Here is a 24,498-nt window from a genome sequence, read left to right as displayed (position 1 = left end):
TCCTTCAAACCACTGTGCTTCTGAGATATGCATGTGAGTTTGCTTTGCCTGATCATGTTGCTGGGAGTTTCCCCAATGTTGGTTTGGGCTCAGCTGGTGTCTGTGACAGGATCCCTTAGAGATGAAGAAGGGTGAGACTGCTTTTCCCTCTGTGGGGAAGGGGCAGTTGGGCTGGCAAACTCCACTGTCTCACTTTAGATATGGCCGGAGGAGGTGTGGGGATAGGGATAGTGTCCATTTTCAGAATCAAATAGAGCTAGATTGTCTCCAGGCCTACCTTGCAACTTCTCCTTCAATGGAGACAGCTGGGTAACACCTCAGCCATACTGGGTCCCTCTCTGCTGCTCAGAAGTCCCCTGGGTTATCCTACTCTGGGTTAGGATGGCTGCTTCTCACTCTGAGCTCTTCCACAGATTCAGCTTTTCTCCATATTACCTGACCTTTGGTCTATAAAGTCTTACTGATTTCTGGCTCTCTGTGCTAAGTGTGCACTTTTATCAAAGGCCATGGGGAACAATAGTGGGTCAGCCTCTGGACACACTCCTACCCTAGGCATCATCAGTAGCCACAGGATGCAGGAGAACATTTGCTGGCTGGCTGGCCTGGGGCTCTCAGAGCATAGCTGTCTCCTGGTCGTTGTCATATTAGGAACAGTTACAGGTAGGAAACAAGGCTAGACTTGAGGGTGCTGCATGAGTCCAGGTGGTAAGGATAGATTGGAACTCCCCAAAACCTCCAGAGCCTGAGGTTATAACTTCCTGTCTTCTCTTTCCAAGAAAACTGGAGACCAAGTATATAGCATAGAGTCTCAGGGGTCACAAGTCCACTCATAAACCAGTCACTTGTTATGTTGGTTGTATAGCTTATTTATATATTTAGAAAATATCACCCTTGAGTAAGATTAATCAAATGAACATGTGAATGGATGTTAATATTAAGTGGCAATTGAGTTGGGCTGAATTTCTGTAATCTGCACCTAATAATCACACCTGGGCACAAAGGATTAAACATAACAGATATAGCCACATTAATTACTGTGTGAAATTTCCCAATATACAGTTTTTAAGTGTGTAGAGTAATAACCACACTGAATTAGGTGATTTGCTTAGACATAAATGTGAAAGGAAAAGAAAACATGCATGAGTAGTATGAACCACTTGGATAATTATAATCAATTGTGCAGTTCAAGAAAATTTCGTAAGCACATTTTTAATGACTGATTGGATCATAGGAAGTGGTTAATTAGCTAACATTTTCTTTTCCCACACCACCTCTCTCAAAATTATGGGATTAATAAAATCTGAATTTAAAAAAATGTCATCCTTTTCAAGAAAGATGCCTTGGTTTGTCCAGCCAGATTATGGGTTGTTGCCAGCTTCAAGAGGCTGCAATCTTTCAGAAAACCAAGCTCCTCTGCCTCTCATGCATTTACAGCTGTGCTTGCCACACGGTGGCTTCCTGGTTGCTGAAAACAACATTGCAGCCAAGTCAGCTGGGTCAGACACAGCAGGTAGGCAGCAGGTTACCCTCTGCTCTTTCTTCCTTCACAGATGGATGTGATTTTCACTTATGTGTGGGGTTTTATCTCTTCCTTAAATCACTTTCTCAACCACAGCACTGATGTGTATTTATAAGGTTGCCATTTTTCCCTGATGTCAAAAGGTGTGTTGTCTTACCCTTTCTGTTTCTTTCTTCCCCAAGCCTTATTTGTGTCTCCTTTTGTCCAGTTAAGATCAAACTTGTTTATTGCCTGGAGTGTCATTCTTTCTGTTCAAGGCTTCTGAAAGCTACACACAGCATCCACATCTCATGCACATGCAAGGAAAGGAATATAAAGGAATTCTTTACATATATTAATGTATATATCATATATAATTCTTTATATTTAGAATTGTTTATATGTTTTATATAATATAAACACACACACATGTGTGTGTGTGTGTGTATATATATATATATATATATATATATTTTTTTTTTTTTTTTTAATTAGAGGTGGGGAGGCAGAGAATCAAGCAGGTACCACACCCAGTGCAGAGCCTGACAAAGGGTATGATCTCACAAACCTGAGATCATGACTAGAGCCGAAATCAAGAGTCAGATGCCTAACCAACTGAGCCACCCAGGAGCCCCTATTTCTTTCATATATTAATGGGATTTTACAGCTGAAAAAGTTTGCTTAAGTCAGCCCTGCCTTTCTGCTGGTGAAGAGGCTGAGATCTAACTATGAGAGGCCTTCCAGGACCCAGAGAAAATTGGTGGCAGGGGAAGGATGAAACTGTGTTCCATTAAACCATGTAGCAGAAAGATGTTCATTTGTTGCCTAAAATACAAACATCTTTGTGATAATAGCAGAAATCATTTCAACAGTAGACTCTGCTCCATTTTAGTGTAACTTTTTAATTAAAATTTCTTTCTGTTGCTATTGATTCAGAAAGTCTAGGTGCCCTAACTACATCATTTGATGGTTCTCATTACTGTTTTCTTAGACTTCTTCTGTTTCATCTCATTACACTTCAGAAGGAGCAACTTATTAAAGATTCTTCAGCTTGGCCTTCTTCAGGTCCTTTTTAAAATAGGTTTAAGACATAATTAACATATCATAAAATTCACTTTTTAAAGTATACAGTGTTTTTTAGCATACTTCAGAGTTATGCAACCATCATTATCTAATTTTATCATATTTTCAATCACCCCCAAAAGAAATCTCATATCCTTTAGCAGTCACTCCCCATTCACAATAAAACTGTGTTCCACAGAAGCTGTACCATTTACATTCCCAACGGCAATACCTGAGGTTTCCAATCTCTCTGCCTCCTTGCTAACACTTGATATTATCTGCCTTTTTTGTTTATAGCCATTCTGGAGTGTGAAGTAGTATATCATTATGGTTTTGATTTGCATTTCCCTAATGACTAATTATGCTGAACATCTTTTCATGTGATTAGCCATGCTTACATCTTTAGAGACATGTCTATTCAAATCGTTTGCCTAGTTTTACAAATGGATTTTTGCAAGTTCCAAGAGTTGTTTATATGTTCTACATATCATTCCCTTATTAGATACATGATTTGCAAATAATTTCCCCCAGACTGTGTAGATTGCCTTTTCACTTTCTTGAGTATCCTTGGACACAGAAAAGTTTTTAACTTTGATGAAGTGTAATTTATCAGTCTTCTAATTTAACACCTCTGCTTTTAGTCTCTTATCTAAGAGGTCTTTGATAAACCCCATGTCATGAAAATTTGCTATGTTTCATTCTAAAATGAGTTTTGTAAGTTTTATTTCTTACATTTAGGTCCATGATCCACTTTATAATTTTGTATGTGGTGTGAGGTCAGGGTCCAATTAATTCTTTTGCATGTGGATATCCGTCACCCCAGGACCATTTGTTGTTACTCCCATTGAATTACCTTGGTCCCCTTTAAAAGAAAAAAAAATCTGTTGACCATAGATGTACAGATTTGCTTTTGCACTCTCACTTCTGCTCCATTGCTCTATATGTGTATCAGTTTACCAGGGCTGCCATAACAAATACCATGGCTTGGGTGGCTTAAACAACAGAAAATTTATTTTCTAACAATCTGGAGGCTAGAAGTCCAAGATCAAACTGTTGGTAAGTGTGGTTTTCTCTTGAGCCTCTCTTCTTGACTTGCAGACAGCTGCCTTTTCACTGTGTCCTTGCATGGCCTTCTGTGTGCACACATCCCTGGTATTTCTTCCGGGGATGAAGAAGTATGGTGTCCTTCTGAGGGCATCAGTGTTATTGGATTAGCAGCCCACTCTAATGGCCTCATTTTAACTTAATCCATTTAAAGACCTTACTTCCAAATTCAGTCACATTCTGAGGTACTAGTAATTGGGGCTTCAACTTATGCATTTGAGGAGGAGGAGGGAAACACAATTTAGCTCATAACAATATGTCTGTGCTTGTGCCAGTACCATACAGCTTTGATTACCATGGTGTTGTAAGTTTGGACATATTGTAGAAGTGTGAGTCCTCCAACTTTGTTCTTAAGTGTTTTGGCTTTTCTGGGTCCTTTGAATTTCCTGATGAATTTTAGGATCAGCATTTCAATTTCTATAAAAAATGCAGCTGGGATTTTGTTAGGAATTGTCTTCAATCTGTTTTATATATTGTTAGATTTTGTCTGTTACTATTTTGATAAGGATTTCTGCATCTGTATTCAAAAGGAATGTTGGGGGAAAAAAACAAAAGGAATGTTGCTTTGTAGTTTCTTGTAATGCCATTGTCTGATTTTGTATCAAGATAATACTGGACTCAGAATGAGCTGGGAATTGGTTCTTCAGTTCTCTGGAAGAGTTTGTAAAGAGTTGGTCTTAATTCTTTTTAAAAGAATTTTGGTAGAATTCACCAATGAAACCACCAATTTTCTTTGTGGGAGGTTTTTAAACTACTAATTCAGTCTTCCTTTGTTGTAGGTTTATTTATAGTTCCTATTTCTTCTTGAAATCTGTGTCTTTCTAGGAACTCTTCCATTTCACCAGATTTATCTGATTTGTTGGTATATAGCTGTTTAGTGCTCACAGCATTCTAATTTTTTTCAAGGTTGGTAGTAATATCCCCTCCATTCCAGATTTTATATCTGGGTGTTCTTTCTTGGTCAGTGTAGCTTTTTGTCACTCTTACTGCTTCTTTGAATTCTTGGATATCTAATGAGCTGTTTTATTTCACCTGTGCCAGGTTCTGTACTTCTCTTTCCTCTACAGATCATGCTGCTGGAGTTGCTGGTAAGTAGGCTGGCAAGTGGCGAGAGGCTCAGAAGTTTCTGGCACAACAGGTTTTGCTTCTATGAACCACCGTGAATCAAAGAACACACTGTTTATGGGTCTCCTGAGGTACCGTGAAGCAGCCTCTTGGAGTCCAGACTCAAAATGTTTGAAACTCCTCAAGGCCTCTCCCAGCCTCAAGGCCTGATAGCATTTTGACCTGTCTGTAAGGCTTCCTCTAAGGGCAGTTAGCAGCCTGGGCAAGCACTTGGACTACTCTCAGAAAGACGGACTACTCTCAGAAAGATGGCAGCAGTAGGCTTTCTCAGAAGGGAGACATGGGTTTCTGCTAGCTGAATATCCAAAGTACCACAAGATCCTGGGTCTTCCCAGGCCTTGGGAGTGTGCAGGCCTTCTCCTTAGCAGGTACCTAAGCTCTCATTTGCAACTCAAGGAGGAAGAAGCCTTGTCCTCTCTCCTTTGCAGATTTTAGAGAACCCATGGCCTTTGTGTATTCTCCAGACTTGAATGCATACCTGTTTTAGTTGTTGATTTAGTTCAAGGAGGGGAACAAGGAAAGAGAGGGGATCAGAGATGGTATCTGTGTCTACCTACCATCTCGCCAGGACTCCTACAGCCATCTCTAGAGTACCTCTGAGTATTATTTCTGGTTTTCTATTTATGACTGTTGTCTCCTTCAGGAGCACCAGTTATACATACATGTGAGATGTATCTTGTCTGCCCTCATATTTTCATATTTCTTTCTCATTCATCTTTTATTCTTAATCCATTTCAATTTGTTCAGTTTTCTCAAAACAACTCTCTTGGGAGTATTAGCCTTGTCCATTCTCCTCTTTGGTACCCTTGCCATGTGAGTATACCTCTGTTCTAAAATGAAACCTAGAAGAATGAGGCTTCTGTCACCTTGAATGGTGTGGCCTGTGGGAAAATACTTTGTTACATATGGAGAAACAACTAGAGTAACAAATGCTTTAAAATATGTTCCAGATTGTCTGAAACTTTTTTCTGCAGAGGTAAATCACCAGATTAGCTCATATGTACATTCTTATATGGAAAAAGTCTTTCATGATTTCTACTTTGGCTTTATTGCCAGCAATTAAAATCATTAAGTGCATTCTTCAACCACAGAACGTGGCAAGAAACAATAAAAATATCAAATTATATTCAGAGTGCCTCTCATTACTTTCAGCAACTTTATAGGTAATAACTTTGTTTAGCTCCATTCTCTTGAAACCAAGTCTCTTTCCTTAGTACCTTCGTTTCTCCTGCTTAATTGGGCTTGGAACTGTTTAGCCAGAATATTTCCAGTTTCAAGTGAGGAGAATCAACTGGAAGCAGATAAAGCAAAAGATCTGACTTGCTTCAGTAAATAGTTACCCAGGAGTCTGACCTTGAACTCAGGATCCAGGAATTCGGATGGTAGCATTAAGACTGTTTCTTCATCTCTTAGATCTCTGAGTTGGCTTCACCATGAAGCAGGCTACACCCAGGCAAAGGTGGCTAGGTTTACATTACCACTGAGCTTGTTAGCTTGGAGAAAAGAGAACTTATGTGAACCTTTGGAGGATGCTGACTGGACTGCTAAACCAGTCACTGTGTCTGGCCTGAATCACATGCACTCAGGTAGAGCCTTACCAAGGTCTCTTAGAGATGGGAAGAAGCAGTTTGTAAAGGGAAAAGATGCATAACAAGAGGAAAACCAAGCAAACAAGAAGAAACTTATTGGCCACTATTGAGACCTTATGTGTAATTTTATAACCTAATAGACCTTAATGATTTCCTTAAGTAAAAAGTTACCCTTGGTAACTGGAAGATTTGTATTTCTTGAAAAGAGAGTCTAAGGTATTTCTGGGCCAAATGGCTGCAGTGCTTGAAAGGAGCTATCTCATCAAGCTATACCTCTTCACCCCCTTCCACCAGCCAAGGACAGCTGTATCGCCACGTAAAGTATTCTTGCTTGAAGGACAAAGTGTTATCAAGTAGTCCTATTGTGTGATTTAACTTGTATATATCTTTGTTACAAATGAGTGGACACAAGGGATTTTATTGCAACCATTAAAGTATACGGAATCCTTTTCCTATCTACTCACCACAACAGGATCTGCCTCCCCTGCTCCAACTCCTTTGCTCACATGCAGCACACCGTCCCACTTTCTTTCACTGGAAAAGGCAGTGAAGCTGCTCATATACGGTGGCTGCATCCTTTTAGCATTGCTTTTCTACCCAGAAAGCCCTTACCTGCTTTTTGCACTAGGTTGCTGACAGAAAATTTAAAACCTTTCTTTGGTTTTGCAAAAAATACCAATGAATGAAGAGGAGAATCCAGTAGATAATAAAGATGATTAGAGCTTGTTGGCAGTCATTTGCTACCAAGGAGATGAAATAAAGCAACTAATTACTCAGAGACATCTAAAGAGCAAGTGGTAACTGGGAAGCATTTTTGTTCAATACATTTGAAATCTTAGCTAGCTTAATTTTTGCCTCAAGAATTTTTCTTTTTTTCCCTTTTCAGTCTAGTAATAAAAGTGTTTAGGTCATTAACATAAGCTGAAAATGTTTTTTTTTTTTTTTTTAAACTACCTGTCTTTGTTACTTCACTGGCTGAACAAAATCACAAATGTCATATTCAAGTCACACTAAATTTACTGAAAATTTGAATGTGTGTAACTGCTATAGCATGGTGTCAATGTGAAGTTAAAATCATTGAGAATATATTTCTCATTTATCTCTTAAGCAAGACAATCAACAATGAGTTTCATTTTTAAAAGAAAATAACTTTAATAGCACTTTGTTTCTTTCCAGACCTTTCTCTCATTTTTGTGTGTAGAAGTATTACACTGCAGTAAACATCTTTCTACATACAGCTTCGTAGAGTCCTGAGATATTTTCCTTAACATAAATCCTGTGGAAAGAAGCAAACTGTTATCAACTACCCTGTTCCAACCTTGTGCTAGGTACTTGGCAAACGTATCTCATTAGTTCCCTGATGCCTGGGCTATTATAGTAAGCTCCCCCCGCCCCCCCACCTGTGGTTTCGCTTTTCACTCTTTCAGTTACTCTTGATTAGCTGTGGTCTGCAAGCAGATGATACTCCTTCTAACATATTCTCAGAAGGTCAATAATAGCCTAATGGCTACATCAGTGTCTGTGTCATTCACCCCACTTCATCCCATCACATAGGCATTTCATCATCTCACATCATAAGAGGGGTGACATTTTGACACATATTTACATAACTTTAATTAGATATACTGTTAGAATTGTGCTATTTTATTATTGGTTTTTGATTTTAATCCCTTACTGTGCCGATAAATTTTATCCTAAGTACATATGTATGCATAGTACATAAAGGATTCATTGCTGTCTGCAGTTTTAAGCATGCATTGAGGGTCTTGGAAGGTATTCCCTCTGGATACGGAGACTACTATCTCATCTTGTTACTTTGGAAACAGAAAGGAACATCAGTAGCTCCCCCAAAGTCACACAGGTTTCTAATTGTAGGTCCATCTGACCTTTGCTTTCTCAAGGACCTCATATTATGTTCTCTGCTTCAACATATGGTTAAAAGCAGTGTGTCTGGAGGTACACTGTCTTATTTTAATTTATTCATGAGAGACACAGAGAGGCAGAAACATAGGCTGAGGGAGAAGCAGGCTCCCTGCAGGGGAGTCTGATTGGGGACCCAATCCCAGGACCCCGGGAGCATGACCTGAGCTGAAGGCAGACGCTCAACCACTGAGCCACCCAAGTGTCCCTGGAGGCAGGCACACTGTCTTAATTCAAAACCAGATCCACCACCAGAACCACCTATTTGCTATAAGACCCCAAAACAGTTAATATTTCCCTCTGTGCCTCAGTTTCTTCCTTTGTGAGAAGAGAAACATAGTCAACACACAGGCCTCATAGGGCTGTTGTGGTAATTAAATGGAGTAATACATGTAGACGACTTAGAACAGAGTCTGACCCACAGTTACCTTTGTAATAATCATCAGCTGCTGTTTACATGTATTATTATTAGTGTTGTTACTACCATCATCATAACAGTTTTTCCCTAAACATCCATGGCTTTCCATGTCAATCTGAAATGGAGGGTGGCTGGGTAACTTCTCCATGTGATGCTTAAACTTCATTCTAATACTATTAGATGTCTGTATTTTATCACCTGCATTCTTCTGGGCACAGTGTAAAGAGGTAGTTTTAACTGTTATCTTTTCTGACCTATTTTGAGTATGACAATCTGCTGAGTAAAAATGCTGCTGAAGGATACTGCACATTTACACTGAAAATGCAGCCTAATTGTTAACAATGGTTTTCATCTCATTTTTCATTTCTCTATTATCTGTTGGTTGATTTTTTTTTTTTTTAACTCAGGGTACAAATGATCCTTTTGGAGAATTCTGCAGAATTCTTAATTGCAGGAGATTTAACAGAAGTCCACATTTGTAAGGAAAATGAAGATGAATTTTCTCATTGTATAAAAAAAAATGAATGCCTTGATATATTTGTTTTTCTTAGTAGGCTTCTGTCATTAAGATGGATGCTTGAGGATATATTGTTAGATCTTGTGTAGAACAGAAAGTTATTACTCATAGTTTGCCAGATTTGCATACTCGCATCACAACACAGAATATCATTTTACATTTAGATTCACAGTCCCACTGCCATTATCAGATTGCATTTTCATATTGAATTACAAACAAAAATTTTATGTTACTAACACTTAATGAAATTTTAATAAGGCTGTGTTTTGGTGCTATTATTCAAATAATGTGTTTTGAATTGCTTTCCTTTGAATATATTTGCATTAAAGAGGAACTCAATATGATCTGGTTCTTTGAAGAGTGTTCCCACTTTCTGGGCAGCTTTAAAAAGACAAAGTAGGAAACTGTTTCTTCTCTGCAAGTCTGTAAATCGAAAAGGAACACATTTGCTAAGATCTGTAGAAGTGATGGCAGCAGGCTGCAGATGGTCTGAGTTAATGAAATGACTCCTGTTGGCTATTAGAGCTGCACAATTAAAAACATATAGACAAAGTGCAGACATCACAGATTATAAGGAATGATACCCCTGGGTTCTCCTTTCTTTCTCACGGAGCCTTCAGGCTAAGATATTAAAAATCAAGACATTTAAGAGATTCACATTATTCCAGTTCTTGATCAGTGATGCCCCAAATTAAAATGGGAATCTCTTGAGACAGCACGTTTCTGTTTGTAGCATTCTTCTTGGCCGTTTCTGTGCAAATGGTGATCCTGGGCTCAAGGCAGTTTTTTTACAGGAGCAAGTGCTTTCCAAAAGACGTAAGCCAAGACTTCACTGGCACATGCTTTGTGTGGTTTCGTCCTGGTTGTCCCACAGGAGGCAGCTGAATGCAGAGACCATAAATACTGAAAAAGGGACACCTGGGTGGCTCAGTGGTTGAGCATCTGCCTTCAGCTCAGGTCCCGCATCGGGCTCCGCGCACGGAGCCTGCTCCTCCCTCTGCCTGTGTCTCTCATGAATGAATGAATGAATGAATGAATGAATGAATGAATGAATAAATAAAATCCTTAAAAGAATAATAATACTCAAAGAGTGAAAACGTGCTTAGAAATCCTGCTTGCAAGGCAAGCCGGCTTCTACCAAACATTCGTGTTTAATAAACTCTTAAGGGCCGGACAGAAAGTAACTGGTGGTAAAGGTTCTGGAGGGTCTGGACCGCAGCCGAGGGAAAGGCGTGGCCAGGGCAAGCCAGGTGAGGAGTCAGCTGGGTCTTTTATCCTTTCTGCGTAGTTTCGTGTGGAAGGAAATGCTTTTCCTTCGCTTCCACGCACGCTCTCCTCCTCCTCCCCTCGCCTTACCTTTCCCCCCACATTCGGACTTTTAAGTACGCTCTACCTAAAAATACTCGCGATTTTCAAACTCTTCGTACTCACTCTCTGCAGTACTTGCCCGAGCCGGTGTGGTCCTGAGCTTGGCTGCGCACACCCGCCTACGAGCCTTGGTTCCTAGTGTCTATCTGGGGGGTCTGGCGAGGACGGCCCGGGACGCCGCTGCTTTCCGCCGACGCGCCGGCCGCGCAGACGCCCCTGACGCAGCGCGCAGCCATCGTGACGCGGCACGCAGTCTCCTCCGACGCAAGCGCGGTCACCGCGCCGCCGCTCGCGCCGCTCTGGCCCCGCCCACGGCCGCCGGGACGCGCTGCGCGCCGACCCACAATTCCCGCCGCGTTCGGCTTCCTGGCTTCCCGGCTGCCCCGCTGCCCCGCTTCCCAGCTGCCGCGGCTTGTGCTGCCCGTTACGGCTCCCGCCGCCGGGGACATGTTGCAGAAGCCGAGGAGCCGGGGCCGCCCTAGCTCCCAGGCGGACAGGGACAAGGACTGGGGCCGCGGCGCCGCCGAGGAGGCCCCGAGCACCTCCCGCGGGGCGGGCGGCTCCCAGGAGGCCCGGGGCGCGGCGTCGCAGAGCGCCCGCCGGGCCGGGGCCTCCCCCGAGGTGGGGCCCCGGTCCCAGCAGCAGCTGGAGCTGAAGGTGGCCGAGCTGGTGCAGTTCTTGCTGATTAAGGACCAGAAGAAGATCCCGATCAAGCGCACCGACATCCTGAAGCACGTCATTGGGGACTACAAGGACATCTTCCCCGACCTGCTGAGACTGGCTGCCGAGCGCCTCGAGTACGTCTTCGGGTACAGGCTGGTGGAGCTGGAACCCAAGAGCAATACTTACATCCTCATCAACACCCTGGAGCCGGTGGAGGAGGATGCCGAGGTGAGAGGCGACCAGGGCACGCCCACCACCGGCCTCCTCATGATTGTTTTGGGTCTCATCTTCATGAAGGGCAACACCATCAAGGAAACGGAGGTCTGGGACTTCCTGCGTCGCCTAGGGGTGTACCCCACAAAGAAGCACTTGGTTTTCGGGGACCCAAAGAAACTTATTACCGAAGAGTTTGTGCGGCAGCGTTACCTGGAGTACCGGCGGATACCCCACACCGATCCTGTAGACTATGAGTTCCAGTGGGGGCCCCGAACCAACCTGGAAACCAGCAAGATGAAAGTCCTTAAGTTTGTGGCCAAAGTCCATAATCAGGACCCCAAGGACTGGCCAGCACAGTACTGTGAGGCTTTGGCAGATGAGGAGGCCAGAGCCAGACCTGAGACAGGTGGCCCAGCCCCCTCCTCTTGAAGTCCCAGGCTTTCAGAGGGGGACCCCTGGAGAGGGTCCAAGGCTCTGGGCGAAGGGGTAGGGGTAGGGGTGGGAGGGAGCCTGTTTCTGTAACGCTTAAATGTGTGTGGCTTTAGGACGTGTTTGCAAAACGTCTGTTCTCTTTTAATGTTGTAAGTTATTTGGACCCACTTTTAAAAACAATCAGGAGAGGATTTTTGTTTTGATTTGTTTGACCTGTATGTTTTGGCATAAAGATTTTGCTAGCTTTATGCAGCTGATTGGAAGACTTTGTCCTATGATCTGGGACAGGTGTTTAAAAAAAGGAACACATCAGTAAATTGCTTTGGCGCCAAGAAAATAAAAGCGAGGTGGCTATTATTTGGTCTCCTAACTAACCCAGTTTGTAAGTTAAAATAAAAGCCTGTATAAATTAAAATAGAACTGTAATTGTCTACATCCTTTTTCACCTGAAGAAATATTTGTATATTTCCCATATATAAGTATTATGCATGATGTAAGCAACGTACATGTTGTATTTTCTCTGAATAGCACTTTTTTGGTACTCGTGATTATCACTCAGTTCTGTGGCTGACCATTTAGTTCTATTTAGTTTTTTGTCCCTCCCCCTTTTTTGCTGCTATAATTGTAATAAATATTGTATATCTCTGAAGCAGTTAAATATTGTGCATTTTTCCATCATGGTTCATGAGATATTAATTTCGTGACTCAGAACTAACATCTTAAAAATTTTTTTCCTTGCTACATATTATTAAGCCAAATGGTGTTTTGTAGAGATTGGTCCTTTATATGTGTGTGCATATTGGATAACGATCTAAAATAGAAAATACATTTCTCACTGGGTTCAAAAAAGTTGACAAAACTGTTTGTGATTAACCTTGCCTAATTGGGAATCAGACTACCTGGGTTCAGCTCCTGGCTTCACATAACTAGCTCTATGACTTTTAGGCAGGTTACTTTACTTGTATACAGATGTTTCCTCACCTGTAAAATATGCTGATGATGCTCATGCTATGTGTGATAATGTAGTAATTAGATATTGGAAGTATATATAAAGTTCTTGGTGCAGTGCCTGGTGTGGAGGACTTTAGTTGTTAACTTGTTCCTTAATTTTTTAAATTTGTTTTTTGATCTTGGTCTGGAGCAGTTAAATGTGTTTTTTCCAGGTTTTCTCATTATCTTCTAAATCACAGAGTAGGAGTTATTAGTTCAAAATTATGTCAGTATTCTAGCCTATTGTGTGGTGCCATGGAAAAACATAACTCATGGTATATAGTCAGTATAGCCCACATAAAGTAGAGCCGGACAGCGAGACATAAGATCTCCCCTGGGCTTGAGAGCTAACTATAGTGAAAGGGTGTGGGTTTTGAGGTTGTCTGACAAGTGGGACTTGAATTAGGGCTCATGCTATGTCAGCATGGTGATTTGGGGTAGATTTTAAATTCTCTCTGTCTCAATTTATCTGTAAAATGGAAAAAAAACAGTAGCTATATCATAGTACGTTACATGGATTAAAGGAGTCCAAAGGAAAGATCTCCTAGTTTCTTCCCATTGGTTTCCTTCGATAGCCTCTGGCAAAATGCTGTTTATATTCAGGGACTCAACAAATAATTATTCAGCAGGTAAATAAGTGTAATTGTTTGCGAAGGTACTACAAATTAACCCTCAAATGAGCTTGAAATAAATACTTTAACTTAAAAAAAAATTGGTGGATTTGATCAACCCTGGACTAAATGCCATCTAGAAGAGTCTATGGTGCAGTAGAATGGAAGAATGTGATAGATTAGTGAGTTTTATTTCATTCTGTTGAAATGGAATTTGCATTTATTTCATCAATGGAATGTAATTGGTCCTTGAAGGTATTTCTTCTTGGCTTAAATTTTATTTCATTGTATAAATTACTTTGTCATTGAGCATCCTGCTTACTGGTCCCTTACCTCACAGACTGCTTTTCCTTCTGGAGTGTTTTAACACTGGTGTCTTCCTCTGTATGGTGAAAACTATCATTACTCAGAACCCACTATCAGTTATGTCTGAGGCACATCTCTTCTCTCATGCTTTTCCATAGAGATGTTAATAACTTACCTATAATGAATTACCATTTTGTTTCAGATTTTATTCTTTATTTTTTTGAATTTTTATTTATTTCTTTTAAGCAATCTCTACACCCAACTTGGGCCAGCCAGCACTCACCACGCTGAGATCAAGAGTCACATGTTCCTCCTACCGAGCCAGCCAGGCGCCCTCGGATTTTATTTTATTTTATTTTATTTATTTATTTTTTTAAATCTTTTTTTTTATTTTTTTAATTTTTATTTATTTATGATAGTCACAGAGAGAGAGAGAGAGAGAGAGGCAGAGACACAGGCAGAGGGAGAAGCAGGCTCCATGCACCGGGAGCCTGACGTGGGATTCAATCCCGGGTCTCCAGGATCGCGCCCTGGGCCAAAGGCAGGCGCTAAACCACTGCGCCACCCAGGGATCCCTGCAACTTGCTCTTTTAACTCACCTTGTTTTTCACATTTACCCACAAAGATCTGATGTATTCATTGTAGTTGTTCTTTACTGTAGAAAAAAGTAACAGTTTATCCGTTTCCTGATGATTGGAGAGGTTCTTTCCAGTTTTTAGCTATTTGCCCACAGTGTATAGTGCTTCCTTAAGCACATGCTTGAGTTTCTCTAGCCAGAAATAACTAAGAGCAATCCAGGGGCCTGCCAGATTGCTCTTGAGCTTGTATTAAGTTACAATCCGCCAACATTTTAGAGTTCCTTTTTACTGACCCACCCTATCACCCCTTATGAAACTCCGGTTCTTCCAAATCACCACACTTCTACTGTGGGTATGCAGTGATAATTTATTGTAATATTAACTTGCTTGTCTTATTTACTAGTGTCGTTAAGTATTTTTTCTTCTGTTGTTGTGTGGGTTTTTTTTTTTTTTTTGCCTTATTTTGTGTTCTGCTTTTTCTATTTTTTATTTGTAAGATTTCCTTATATGTTCTGCATATTAATCCATTATCTATTATATCTAGTGCAAATAGCTTGTCACATTTCACTATTTGTTCCTTTTTTTTTTTTTTTTTGGTCCTACAGATGATTTAATTTTAATGTGTCAAAATCATTGCTGTTTTATTTTTAAAGGCTATGTTTTTTGTGTAGTGCTTTTTAAAAATCTCCATAATCCTAATAAGTGTTAAAAATTTTGACTTTCACATTTAATGCTTTTAATCTATTTTTGTATATGATATGAGGTATGGGTGTAATTTTCATGTTTGTCCTATATGGATTGCCTAGCACCAACTTTTCATGGTTTATCCATACTGATTTATAATATGTTCTCTAATATATCCAATATTAATAAATTTTGGCTAGGACTAAACTGATTTATTTGCTATCCCTTTGCCAATATCATGCTATTATAATTCTATAGCATCATAATGTAAGGGTTTTTTTCTCTTTTCCAATTCTTATACCTTTTATTTTAGTCTTGTCTTTTTTGCATTGGCTGGAACTGCAATACATTACTGAAAAGAAGTAGGATTTTTAAAAAACTTTTTAAAGGTTTATTTATTCATAAACATAGGGAGGTAGAAACATAAGCAGAGGGAGAAGCAGGCTCCCCGTAGGGAGCCCGATGCAGGACTCTATCCAAGGACCCGGGATCACACCCTGAGTTGAAGGCTGACACTCAACCACTGAGCCACCCAGGTGTCCCATGAAATGAAATGGTAACAGGTTTCAAGGATGTTCCTGATTCCTTGTTCCTGATTTTTAAAGAGAATCATTTGTAAAGTTCTGCACCAACTATGTTTGCTTTTAGTTGTTTTCCCCATAAATATGTTTACTTGTATTTTTAAATTTCCCCCCATTCCTAGCTTGCTTAGTAGTATTGACAAATTATGAGTAGCTTTTTAAATTTGTATCCTGCTCTTTATTAATCTAATGTGATTCAATTTTTATTTTTACTCTGTAAGTTCAGTATACTTTTTGATATAGTTTAGGGTAGTAACACTGATAGGTTTTTCTGATATCTAACAATCCTGGGACAAATTCTTCTTGTGAATGATACATTTTAAAACAATTTTTTTATTTGCTAAAAATTTATAAATTTTATGTCTTTAGTCATAAGGGGAATTAGCCTATAATTTTCCTATATTGCGGGAATCCCTGGGTGGCTCAGCAGTTTGGTGCCTGCCTTTGGCCCAGGATGCGATCCTGGAGTCTCAGGATCGAGTCCCACGTCGGGCTCCTGGCATGGAGCCTGCTTCTCCCTCCTCCTGTGTCCCTGCCTCTCTCTCTCTCTCTGTCTATCAGAAAGAAAGAAAGAAATCTTTAAAAAAAATTTTTTTCCTATATTGCATTGCATTACTGGCTTTGAGATTGCACTTACTTATTTTATTTTATTTACTTATTTATTTTTTATTTAATACCTAAAAAAGTTGTAAGGAATTACAGTGCAAGGAATTTTATCCCTCCAAGCTATTTGAGTGCATTCGTTATGATGTTTCTTTAGTCTCCTTCAATCTGCAAACAGTTCCTTAGTCCTTGATTTTTATGATCTTGATGCCTGAGGACTACAGGTGTTATTTTATAGAACCTCTGCAGTTGGGGTTTGTCTGCTATTGTTTCATGATCAGATTCAAGTTACGCATCTCTATCAGGAAGTGATGCTTCTTTTTGGATCCTATCAGTGGCACAAGATTTCAATTTCTCCTGTTGTTGAGACTTTGTAAATATTCTGCACCAAATTTTTAATTTATTCATTGTCTGTTTTTATCTCTGTAGACTGATGGGTTATAAACTTTTATTTTGATACTCAAATCATCTCTGATTTGGCCAGTGGAAACCTTTTAAAGCTGACTTGTAGGTCTTCAGCATGCCCCCGTTGTGAGCACTTCCTTACTTTCTGGATCTATTATCTACTGAAAACTCAGATTATATTGATAACGTCATTCCTATTCTAATACCAGTGTTCTTCTGGTTTTCCCCCCTCTCTCTATTTGTACCTATCTTCTCTCCGATAATGAGTAACTCAGATCCCATTATCCTTATACTGTGTATTTGATTAATCCCCCTATATATAACCAGTCTCCTGTTGTGACTGCCCCACCCTCCCACGTGGGGAGCCCTTTACTCCCTAGTGCTGAGCTGACATCCCACAGGAGCTGCCCTCTTGGGCTTACACCCACCTCAATGCTTGGGCTCCAGTTCCTTCCTGGGCTCCTTGCCTTTCATTCCCCTCCCATGTGTATCTTGCTCTGTTCTACTTCATGCCTTTAGCACTGAATTGCCCAGGAAATAAAAAACATTGTTCCATTCTCATAAATGGTTGGGCTGCTTTTCTTTTGCCATATTAGAGAAGGATTGCATGTTTTTGAAGGTTTTGAAGAAACCCATCTGTAAGAGGCTCTAGACCTGGAGTTTTTGGTGGGTAGATTTTGAACTACTGATTTTATTTCATTAATGGGATGTTCAGGTTTTCTCTTCAAATTACTTTTGGTCACTTTATTTTCTAGAAAATGTTTTCATCTATTTTCTGATATATTAACAAAGTTTTCTTAGTATTTTCCTTTGATTTAAAAATAGTTCTTTAGCATCTTCATTTATATCCGCTTTTGCAGTCTCAACATTATTTTTGCTTTCACTCTTTTTTTTTGGTTATACTCCAAGCGCCAGTTTTGGCCAGGAGTTTTGGTTATTCAGGGCTTCTTGAGTTTCATGCAAACTCTAGTGTTTTAAATATAATACGAATTCTTGGTTTATATCGGCATATAGCTTTACTTTGAGCATGTAAATAAAACCTTGTCATCCTGTTGCATAACTGTATAGAGAATTGTCACTGTTGGAAAGATCCTATTATGAGTACATGATGAGAAAAATAGGATTTTTCATTATTTCCTTCCCATTTATTTAACAGAACAAGTACTAAGTTGGCCATTTCAGAGCTCTGTTGTAGTTAGCCCAGCCTTGGGATACTCCAGAGTTTCTGAATATCAAATCCTGTTCTCTGGTTATAAATTGTCTAGCCCTAAGGGCAGATGAGGGAATACAGTGAGCTTCCATACACATTTGCAAATCTGTTTTATTTGTTTTGTTTTATATGGGAAGAAGAGATTTGAGAAGGTTTAAATGTTAGGCCATATGAAGAAAGAACATACAAGCCATATAGAATTAGTGTAATGACAGCTTGAAGACTGCAAAACATGCTGATTTCTAAAGATGAACTGGAAGGTAAACTTAAAGGAAAGAGCTGACCTTTTATGATAACAGAGCAACACAATCACTGTGTTTACTGGTGAGTCTTTTCATGGTAGTTATCTCGTTTTGTACCTTTTGTGAGCTTTCCTTTTTTTCTCACTGGGAAATAGCAGGCCTACACAAGTACCCTCTAAAACTTAAAAATGCCTTTTCCTTATTTGGCAATTTAGATTTTCATTTTAGGCACTTTTTTTTTAAGGTTTTATTTATTTATTCATGAGAGACACAGAGTGAGAGGCAGAGACATAGGCAGAGGGAGAAGCAGGCTCCCAGGAGGGAGCCTGATGCAGGGACTCAAGGGGACTCAATCCCAGGACCCTGGGATCATGCCCTGAGCTGGAGGCAGATGCTCAACCCCTGAGCCTACCCAGGTGCCCCTAGGCACTTTTTTTTTTTTTTTTTTAAGGAAAGAATGAGTCATTGTTTCTTGCCCTTATATGAGAGATATTATAGTTAAATGTTATCAGTTGTGTTTTGGCATTTGTGAAGGCAGCAAACATGGATTCGGAGGATCCAATTCCTATGAGAAATTACTGAGTTTATGACAACTCTAGCCATCATTTGTTGGATTTTTTTCCCCTTGTGTTGCCCTGCATTTACATCTAGCCCATTATATGCTCAGACCCCTTTTCCTATCTCCTTTACTAATATCCCAGTGTATTTTGTTTCATAAGATATGTTTTAAAGGACTAATTAGCTTTTATGGTTTAAAATTTTTTTCATTGTTAGACTAATAATCTGCCTAAATATTTAGATCCATGGTTAATAACTTATTTTTTTTTTGTCTTGGTCTCAGATGTTCAAAATAGTTTTTCCCTATTCTACGGCCAAAAAGTTAATGGACTCCAAATGGAATTTATTCTGCTACAGATTATCAGTAGCTCTGTAGTTACCAAAATGTGTGTTCATTGCTTGCTTGGGATTGAACTGAAAGTTTTGAAAATCTAAGTAGAAGAGTTTTCTATGGACTAAAACCATATCTTGATGTCCATGTCCACAAATTAATTTGGTTTTGTAGTAACACTTGAAATTGAGTCTAGGAGAGCCATTGCAGCAGTACTGATCTCTGACGATGTAAAGACAAAGGACCTTTCCCAGGTCAAAATCATTCCCTAAAATATACCAGACTGTGGATAGTCAGATTAGAGTCTGGGTGATTTTATTGGACCTTGACCAGAGAGGGGAGTCTGCATCTATCTGTTTTGGCATCCACACCACTTTTTACAGCATCTGGCTCCTGATAGAGGCTCAAAATATGCTGAAGGAGTTAATGAATGGTCCATTAATCCCTTCTTGCATAGTCATATTAATAAGAGCTGACATTTAGTCATCTTGCCCTCTGCTTGGCATATATGCAATAAGTGTTTGATGAACTGTCAAGCTGATCTTCAGTGACATTGTTTCCTCCCTGCCTTGCTTCTTGCAGATACTCATTTCCATTTTGATCATTGTGCAGCTGCTGCCTATGGATTTCTCCCTACAACCTTGTATTCATTCAGTAAACATTTCTCAACACCTGCTGTGAACTAGTAGCTGAGAATGCAGCTGTGGGCAAGATACACATGATCTCTGCTTCTATAGTAGAGAATCCAGCCTCATCTACAGGGGTCGATGAAGGCTTCTCAGAAGAGGTCAATATCAGATAATGGCTTAGAGAAGAGTAAGAATCAGGCAAAGCAGCATGCAGTTTTGGGAAAAGAAAATAACGTGAACAGAAACTTGAAGATTTTCAGGAATTAAGAGATACTATGGCTAGATGGTAGAGGGTGTGGCAGGAAAAGCTGGGGACAGGCTGAGGAAATAGGAAAAGGCCAGGTCAGCCATTTACAAGGTGTATTGGGTCTTGGAAATCCAAGCCAAGGAGTTTTATTAAGGCAGAGAGATACTACTGAAGGATTTTGAGCACAGGAGTGACATCATTCATTCATTCATTCATTCACTCATTCAACAGATATAGATCAAATGCTTGGCTATGGTCTTGAGGTCATCAGTGAATAAAACAGAGGACTCTGCTTTTGATAATCCATTCGTATTTTAATAAGATAATTCTGGTTCCAGAGTCCAGGGATTCAAGACCAGAGGCAAGAAGAACAAAGAAAAGCCACCATGGAGAAGATGATGATCATTGAAATTATAGCACTAGTGGAGATGGCAAGATTTCTTATGTAGAATTAATAGGACTTGCTGATTTATTGGGTGCAGTCAAAATAAGGAAGGGTGAGTGAAAGACATCTCACACCTATAATGTGGGAAATTAAGGAGACTGGTGATGCCGATAGTTGGGCAACATTTCAGGAGGATTTTCCTGATTTTGATTTTCTGTGCTAAGTGATTATGAAAAAGCTCTGGTATATCCAGGTGGAAATGTTGAGCAGACAGTTGTTCATATAATGGTAGGATAGGGCTGGGAGAAAGACAAAAATAAGAGTCATCAACATAAATGGAGCCATACTTCATGTTCTTAGATTAGATAACACAGAGGGAATTTACAGTATAAGAGCAGTATATGGATGTTGTGGTTATTAGGGATGTTCACAAATCATCCAGTTCTTTCTTTTCAGAGCATATGGTAGGACTGTACTTCCCCATCCTTTGGATGTAGAGTGTGGTCATGTGGCTTCTTTGGCCAATGAAATGTGAACAGCTATTGCATGTGACATCTCCAGGCAGGAACTTTAAGTTCCATGGCTGAAATGATTGTAGGAGCATCGCTAAAGTAAAGCCTAAACTGGCTTGAGTGGCTAAGTGAACCTGGGGCAAAAACCACTTGACCTGTTTCCTATATAACAAAAATTTAAAAATACACTTCCATTGTGTTAGGCCACTGAGATTTTAGAGTTATTTTTAACCTATCCTATCCTGATTGGTCCAGAAATTGATCCAGAAATCTTACCCTGATTCAGAGGAGGTTGGAAAGATGACCATACATGTTGTATAATGGAAAACTATTTGGTAAAAGCGACTTTTGTGATAACTTGAAGAAGCAGATTATACACCTAATGAACCTGTAATTCTAAAGTTAGAAAACAGCAGTAGTAGCATGAATGTTGGTGCCTGTGGCTGCATCTAGCAAAATTTTTAAGAAAGACACGAAATTGGAAGACACTTGGCTGGTATATGTTCAGGGATGAATAGAATACAGAGAATCCAGAAGTGTATGGATATGCAAGTGCTTCTGAATCACCAACCAATGAAAAATAAAACTGAGCTACAAAAGCAAATTAAACCACATTCTTGGGGCAAAAATCAAATCTATGGTATAGTTGTCACTCCCATTGTCAATACACATGAGTGTATTAAAGCGGTTTAGGTTTAACTAGGAGTTGGATGTCTCATATTTTTTAAAGGACAAGATGAGAGAAAGAGTTTAAATGTAGTCTGTCCATCAAATACATGAAGACCGAAAGTACACAATCAAGTAGAGAGAGAAAGAGGAACATGATAGGATATATATAGCAAATCTAAGATGTATACCTAGAAAACAAGTATAGATGTGGCTATTGGCATATGGCCCCCCCCCAAAACAAAATCAAATTGTTTTTAAAGATCTGACCTGTTAAAAAAGCCCTGGCGTGAGCATGCAAAGACTGTGACTATCTGAGGTTTAAAACAACCTTAGGTCCCCACCTTTTGTGAATCAATGCCTATAGTATATGTGCCCTAGAAGGATAACGGGAAAGGTAGAACACCAGAATAGAGTCAAGGTGTATGGTCTCAAAATAAATGTCATGACCTTGTTTACATAAAAAAATTAAAATCTTATTTTTTCACTATGACCAAGTGGGATTTATTCCCGAAATGCAAGGTGATTAAATACATGAAAATCAGTGTAATATGCCACATTGACAGAATTAATTTTTTTAAAAAGATTGATCATCTTAGTTGATGTAGAAAAAGGATTTGAAAAAATTCCCTTTTGTGGTAAAAGCACTCAACAAGCAAGAAACAGAAGATTTCCTTCACATAGTAAAGGCACTATATAAAATAACCCACAGGTGACCTAACACTTAATGATGAGACACTGAAAGCTTTTCCTCTAAGATGAGTAACAAGACAAGGATGCCCACATTCACCACTACTGTTGAACGTAGTATTGAAAATCCAGTTAGGCAAGAAAATGAAATAAAATATATCCACACTGGGAAGGAAGAAGTAAAATCATCTCTGCTACAGATGACATGATTTTACAGGTAGATCTCTAAAGGTTCCATTAAAAGAACTCTTGGAATTAATAAATGAATTCAGCACAGTTGCAAGATATAAAATCAAAGTACAACAATCAGTTGCATTTTTATAGACTAGCAATGAACACTCTGAAAAAGGAGTTAGGAAATAATTTCATTTGCAATAACATGGTAAGAATTAAATACTTAACCAAATAGGTGAAAGACACTGAAAATGATCAAATATTGCTGAAAGAAATTAAAGAATGCATAAATGCATGGAAATACATTCCATGCTCATGGATTAGAAGACTTAATATTTTAATAGGCTGAAAGGCGCCAAAGGTGACCTGCAGATCCATGCAATCCCTATCAACATCCCAACATTTGTCTTCAGAAAGAGAAAAACCAATCCTAATATTCATATGAGATTTTAAGCAACCCCCCAATGACCAAAGCATCCTCAAAAAAGAACGAAGTTGGAGGACTCACACTTCTGATTTCAAAACTTTTTGTAAAACAGTACTCAAAACTGCATGCTACTGGTGTTAATGACAGACATATAGGCCAATGGAATAGAATAGAGAGCCACGAAATAAACCCTCACAAATACAGTCAAATGATTTTTGGCAAGGGTGCCAAGATCGTTCAATGGGAAAAAGACAATCTTCAACAAATGGTGTTGGAAAACTGTATTTCTACATGCAAAAGAATGAAGTTGGATTCTTACCTTATACCATATGCAAAAAAATAATTCACAATGGATCAAAGACCTAGTTTTTTCTTTTGCTGCCTGCCATATCTAAGAAATCATTGCCAAATCCAATGCCATAAAGCTTTCTATGTTTTCTTCTAAGAGTTTTATACTTTTAGTGCTTAGCCTTAAAACAGAAGGAAATCCTGACATATAGTACAATATGGATGAATCTTGAACATGTTATGCTAAGTAAAAAAAGATACAAAAGGACAAATTCTGTATGGTTTCACTTATATGAAATCCCAAGAGTGGTCAAATTCATAAAGAAAGACTGTAGACTACTGGTTTCCAGGATTTGAAGGGAACAGTGAGTGAGGAGTTAGTGTTTAATGAGCATGGAGTTTCAGTCTGTGAAGATGAAAAAGTTCTAGAGACGGACGGTGATGGTGGCTGAATGACAATGTGAATGTACTTAATGCCACTGAACTGTACACACAAAAACCATTAAAGTGGTCCGTTCTATGTTATGTACAATCACAATAAATACATAATTTAAAACATGGTAAATTTTTTGTTTTGTATTTTACCACATTATTTTCAAGAGTAAACATGAAAAAAAATCTTATCCCTTTTGTTCCTCAACTTTCTAGCGTTCCTCAACTTTCTATATTGTTGAATACCACCTGTGTCTCACAATAGTCTCTTTTCTTGGCTTCTGTGTAGATTGCTGTCCCAATGTTTTTAACAATTATTTCTGAGCACCATTTTGAAACTTTGTGGACTAGTTCATTTCTATATTATTTGATTGATAATATGGTACTGTTGTGACATCTAATGTAGAAAATTAATGCTCACCTCTGTGCAGCCAAATCTCACAGGATGCTGTAAAAATCTACAGCTACTAGAATCATTACTAAAATATTACTAACATGAACTTGAAATATTTCCTAAATTAACAAAATATCCTCTTTTGTTTTCTACCCTGTGTGTGTATTTTAAAGGAAAAAGAAATTTTGCTATATTTGGTGGAGATACATTTATGGGTAATAAATGATAATACTGATTTTTTTCCTATACTTAATTTAGCCAAAACATTTTAGGTATTTTTTTCAAAACATTTTAGGTATTAATAAAAATTAAGACCTTCTTACTTTTAATACATTGCTGGTAGGAATGAAAAAAAATGATATTACTTCTATGTTAGGGAATTTGGCAGTGTCTAGCGAAATTAAATATTTATCTTTTGATCCAACAATCCTCTTCCTAAGCATATATACCAAAGTCATATTGGCAATCATTTAAAAAGATGTATGGAGGGGTGCCTGGGTGGCGTAGACTGTTAAGCGACCAACTCTTCGTTTCTGCTCAGGTCCTGACCTCAGGGTTGTGAGGTGAAGCCTTGCATTGGGCTCACTGCTCAGTATGGAGTTCGCTTACTCTCTCTCCCTCCGCTCCTCCCTCCTGCTCTCTC

The 24,498-nt window shown here is 39.2% G+C and overlaps 1 protein-coding gene and 1 long non-coding RNA gene across 6 annotated transcripts in view; one reads left to right on the top strand and one right to left on the bottom strand.

Moving 5' to 3' along the window:
* The window catches only part of ENTREP2 (endosomal transmembrane epsin interactor 2), a 451,852-nt gene that overhangs the window by 295,535 nt on the left and 131,819 nt on the right, over positions 1–24,498 (top strand). Inside the window, exon 1 of one of the 5 annotated variants that reach the window (XM_072796115.1) lies at positions 10,900–11,492. The exons of 3 other annotated variants lie outside the window; for them this stretch is intronic. In XM_072796115.1, the coding sequence (XP_072652216.1) occupies positions 11,049–11,492 (444 nt within the window). In that variant the 5' untranslated portion in view covers positions 10,900–11,048. Of the gene's footprint in view, positions 1–10,899; positions 11,493–24,498 lie in introns of those variants that run through there. One more of the 5 variants, XM_072796105.1, reaches the window with a different exon arrangement.
* LOC140615956 (uncharacterized) lies at positions 1,990–10,838 on the bottom strand. The gene is made up of 3 exons (XR_012016472.1): positions 10,665–10,838; positions 3,293–7,654; positions 1,990–2,566 (listed from the first exon to the last, which is right to left on the bottom strand). It is a non-coding gene; the product is annotated as an uncharacterized lncRNA (long non-coding RNA).

This window comes from Canis lupus, chromosome 2 (assembly GCF_048164855.1).
Source record: "Canis lupus baileyi chromosome 2, mCanLup2.hap1, whole genome shotgun sequence".
Taxonomy (NCBI): Eukaryota; Metazoa; Chordata; class Mammalia; order Carnivora; family Canidae; genus Canis; species Canis lupus.
Note: the sequence above shows the minus strand (reverse complement) of the source record. Positions and strands in the feature narration are given on the sequence as shown.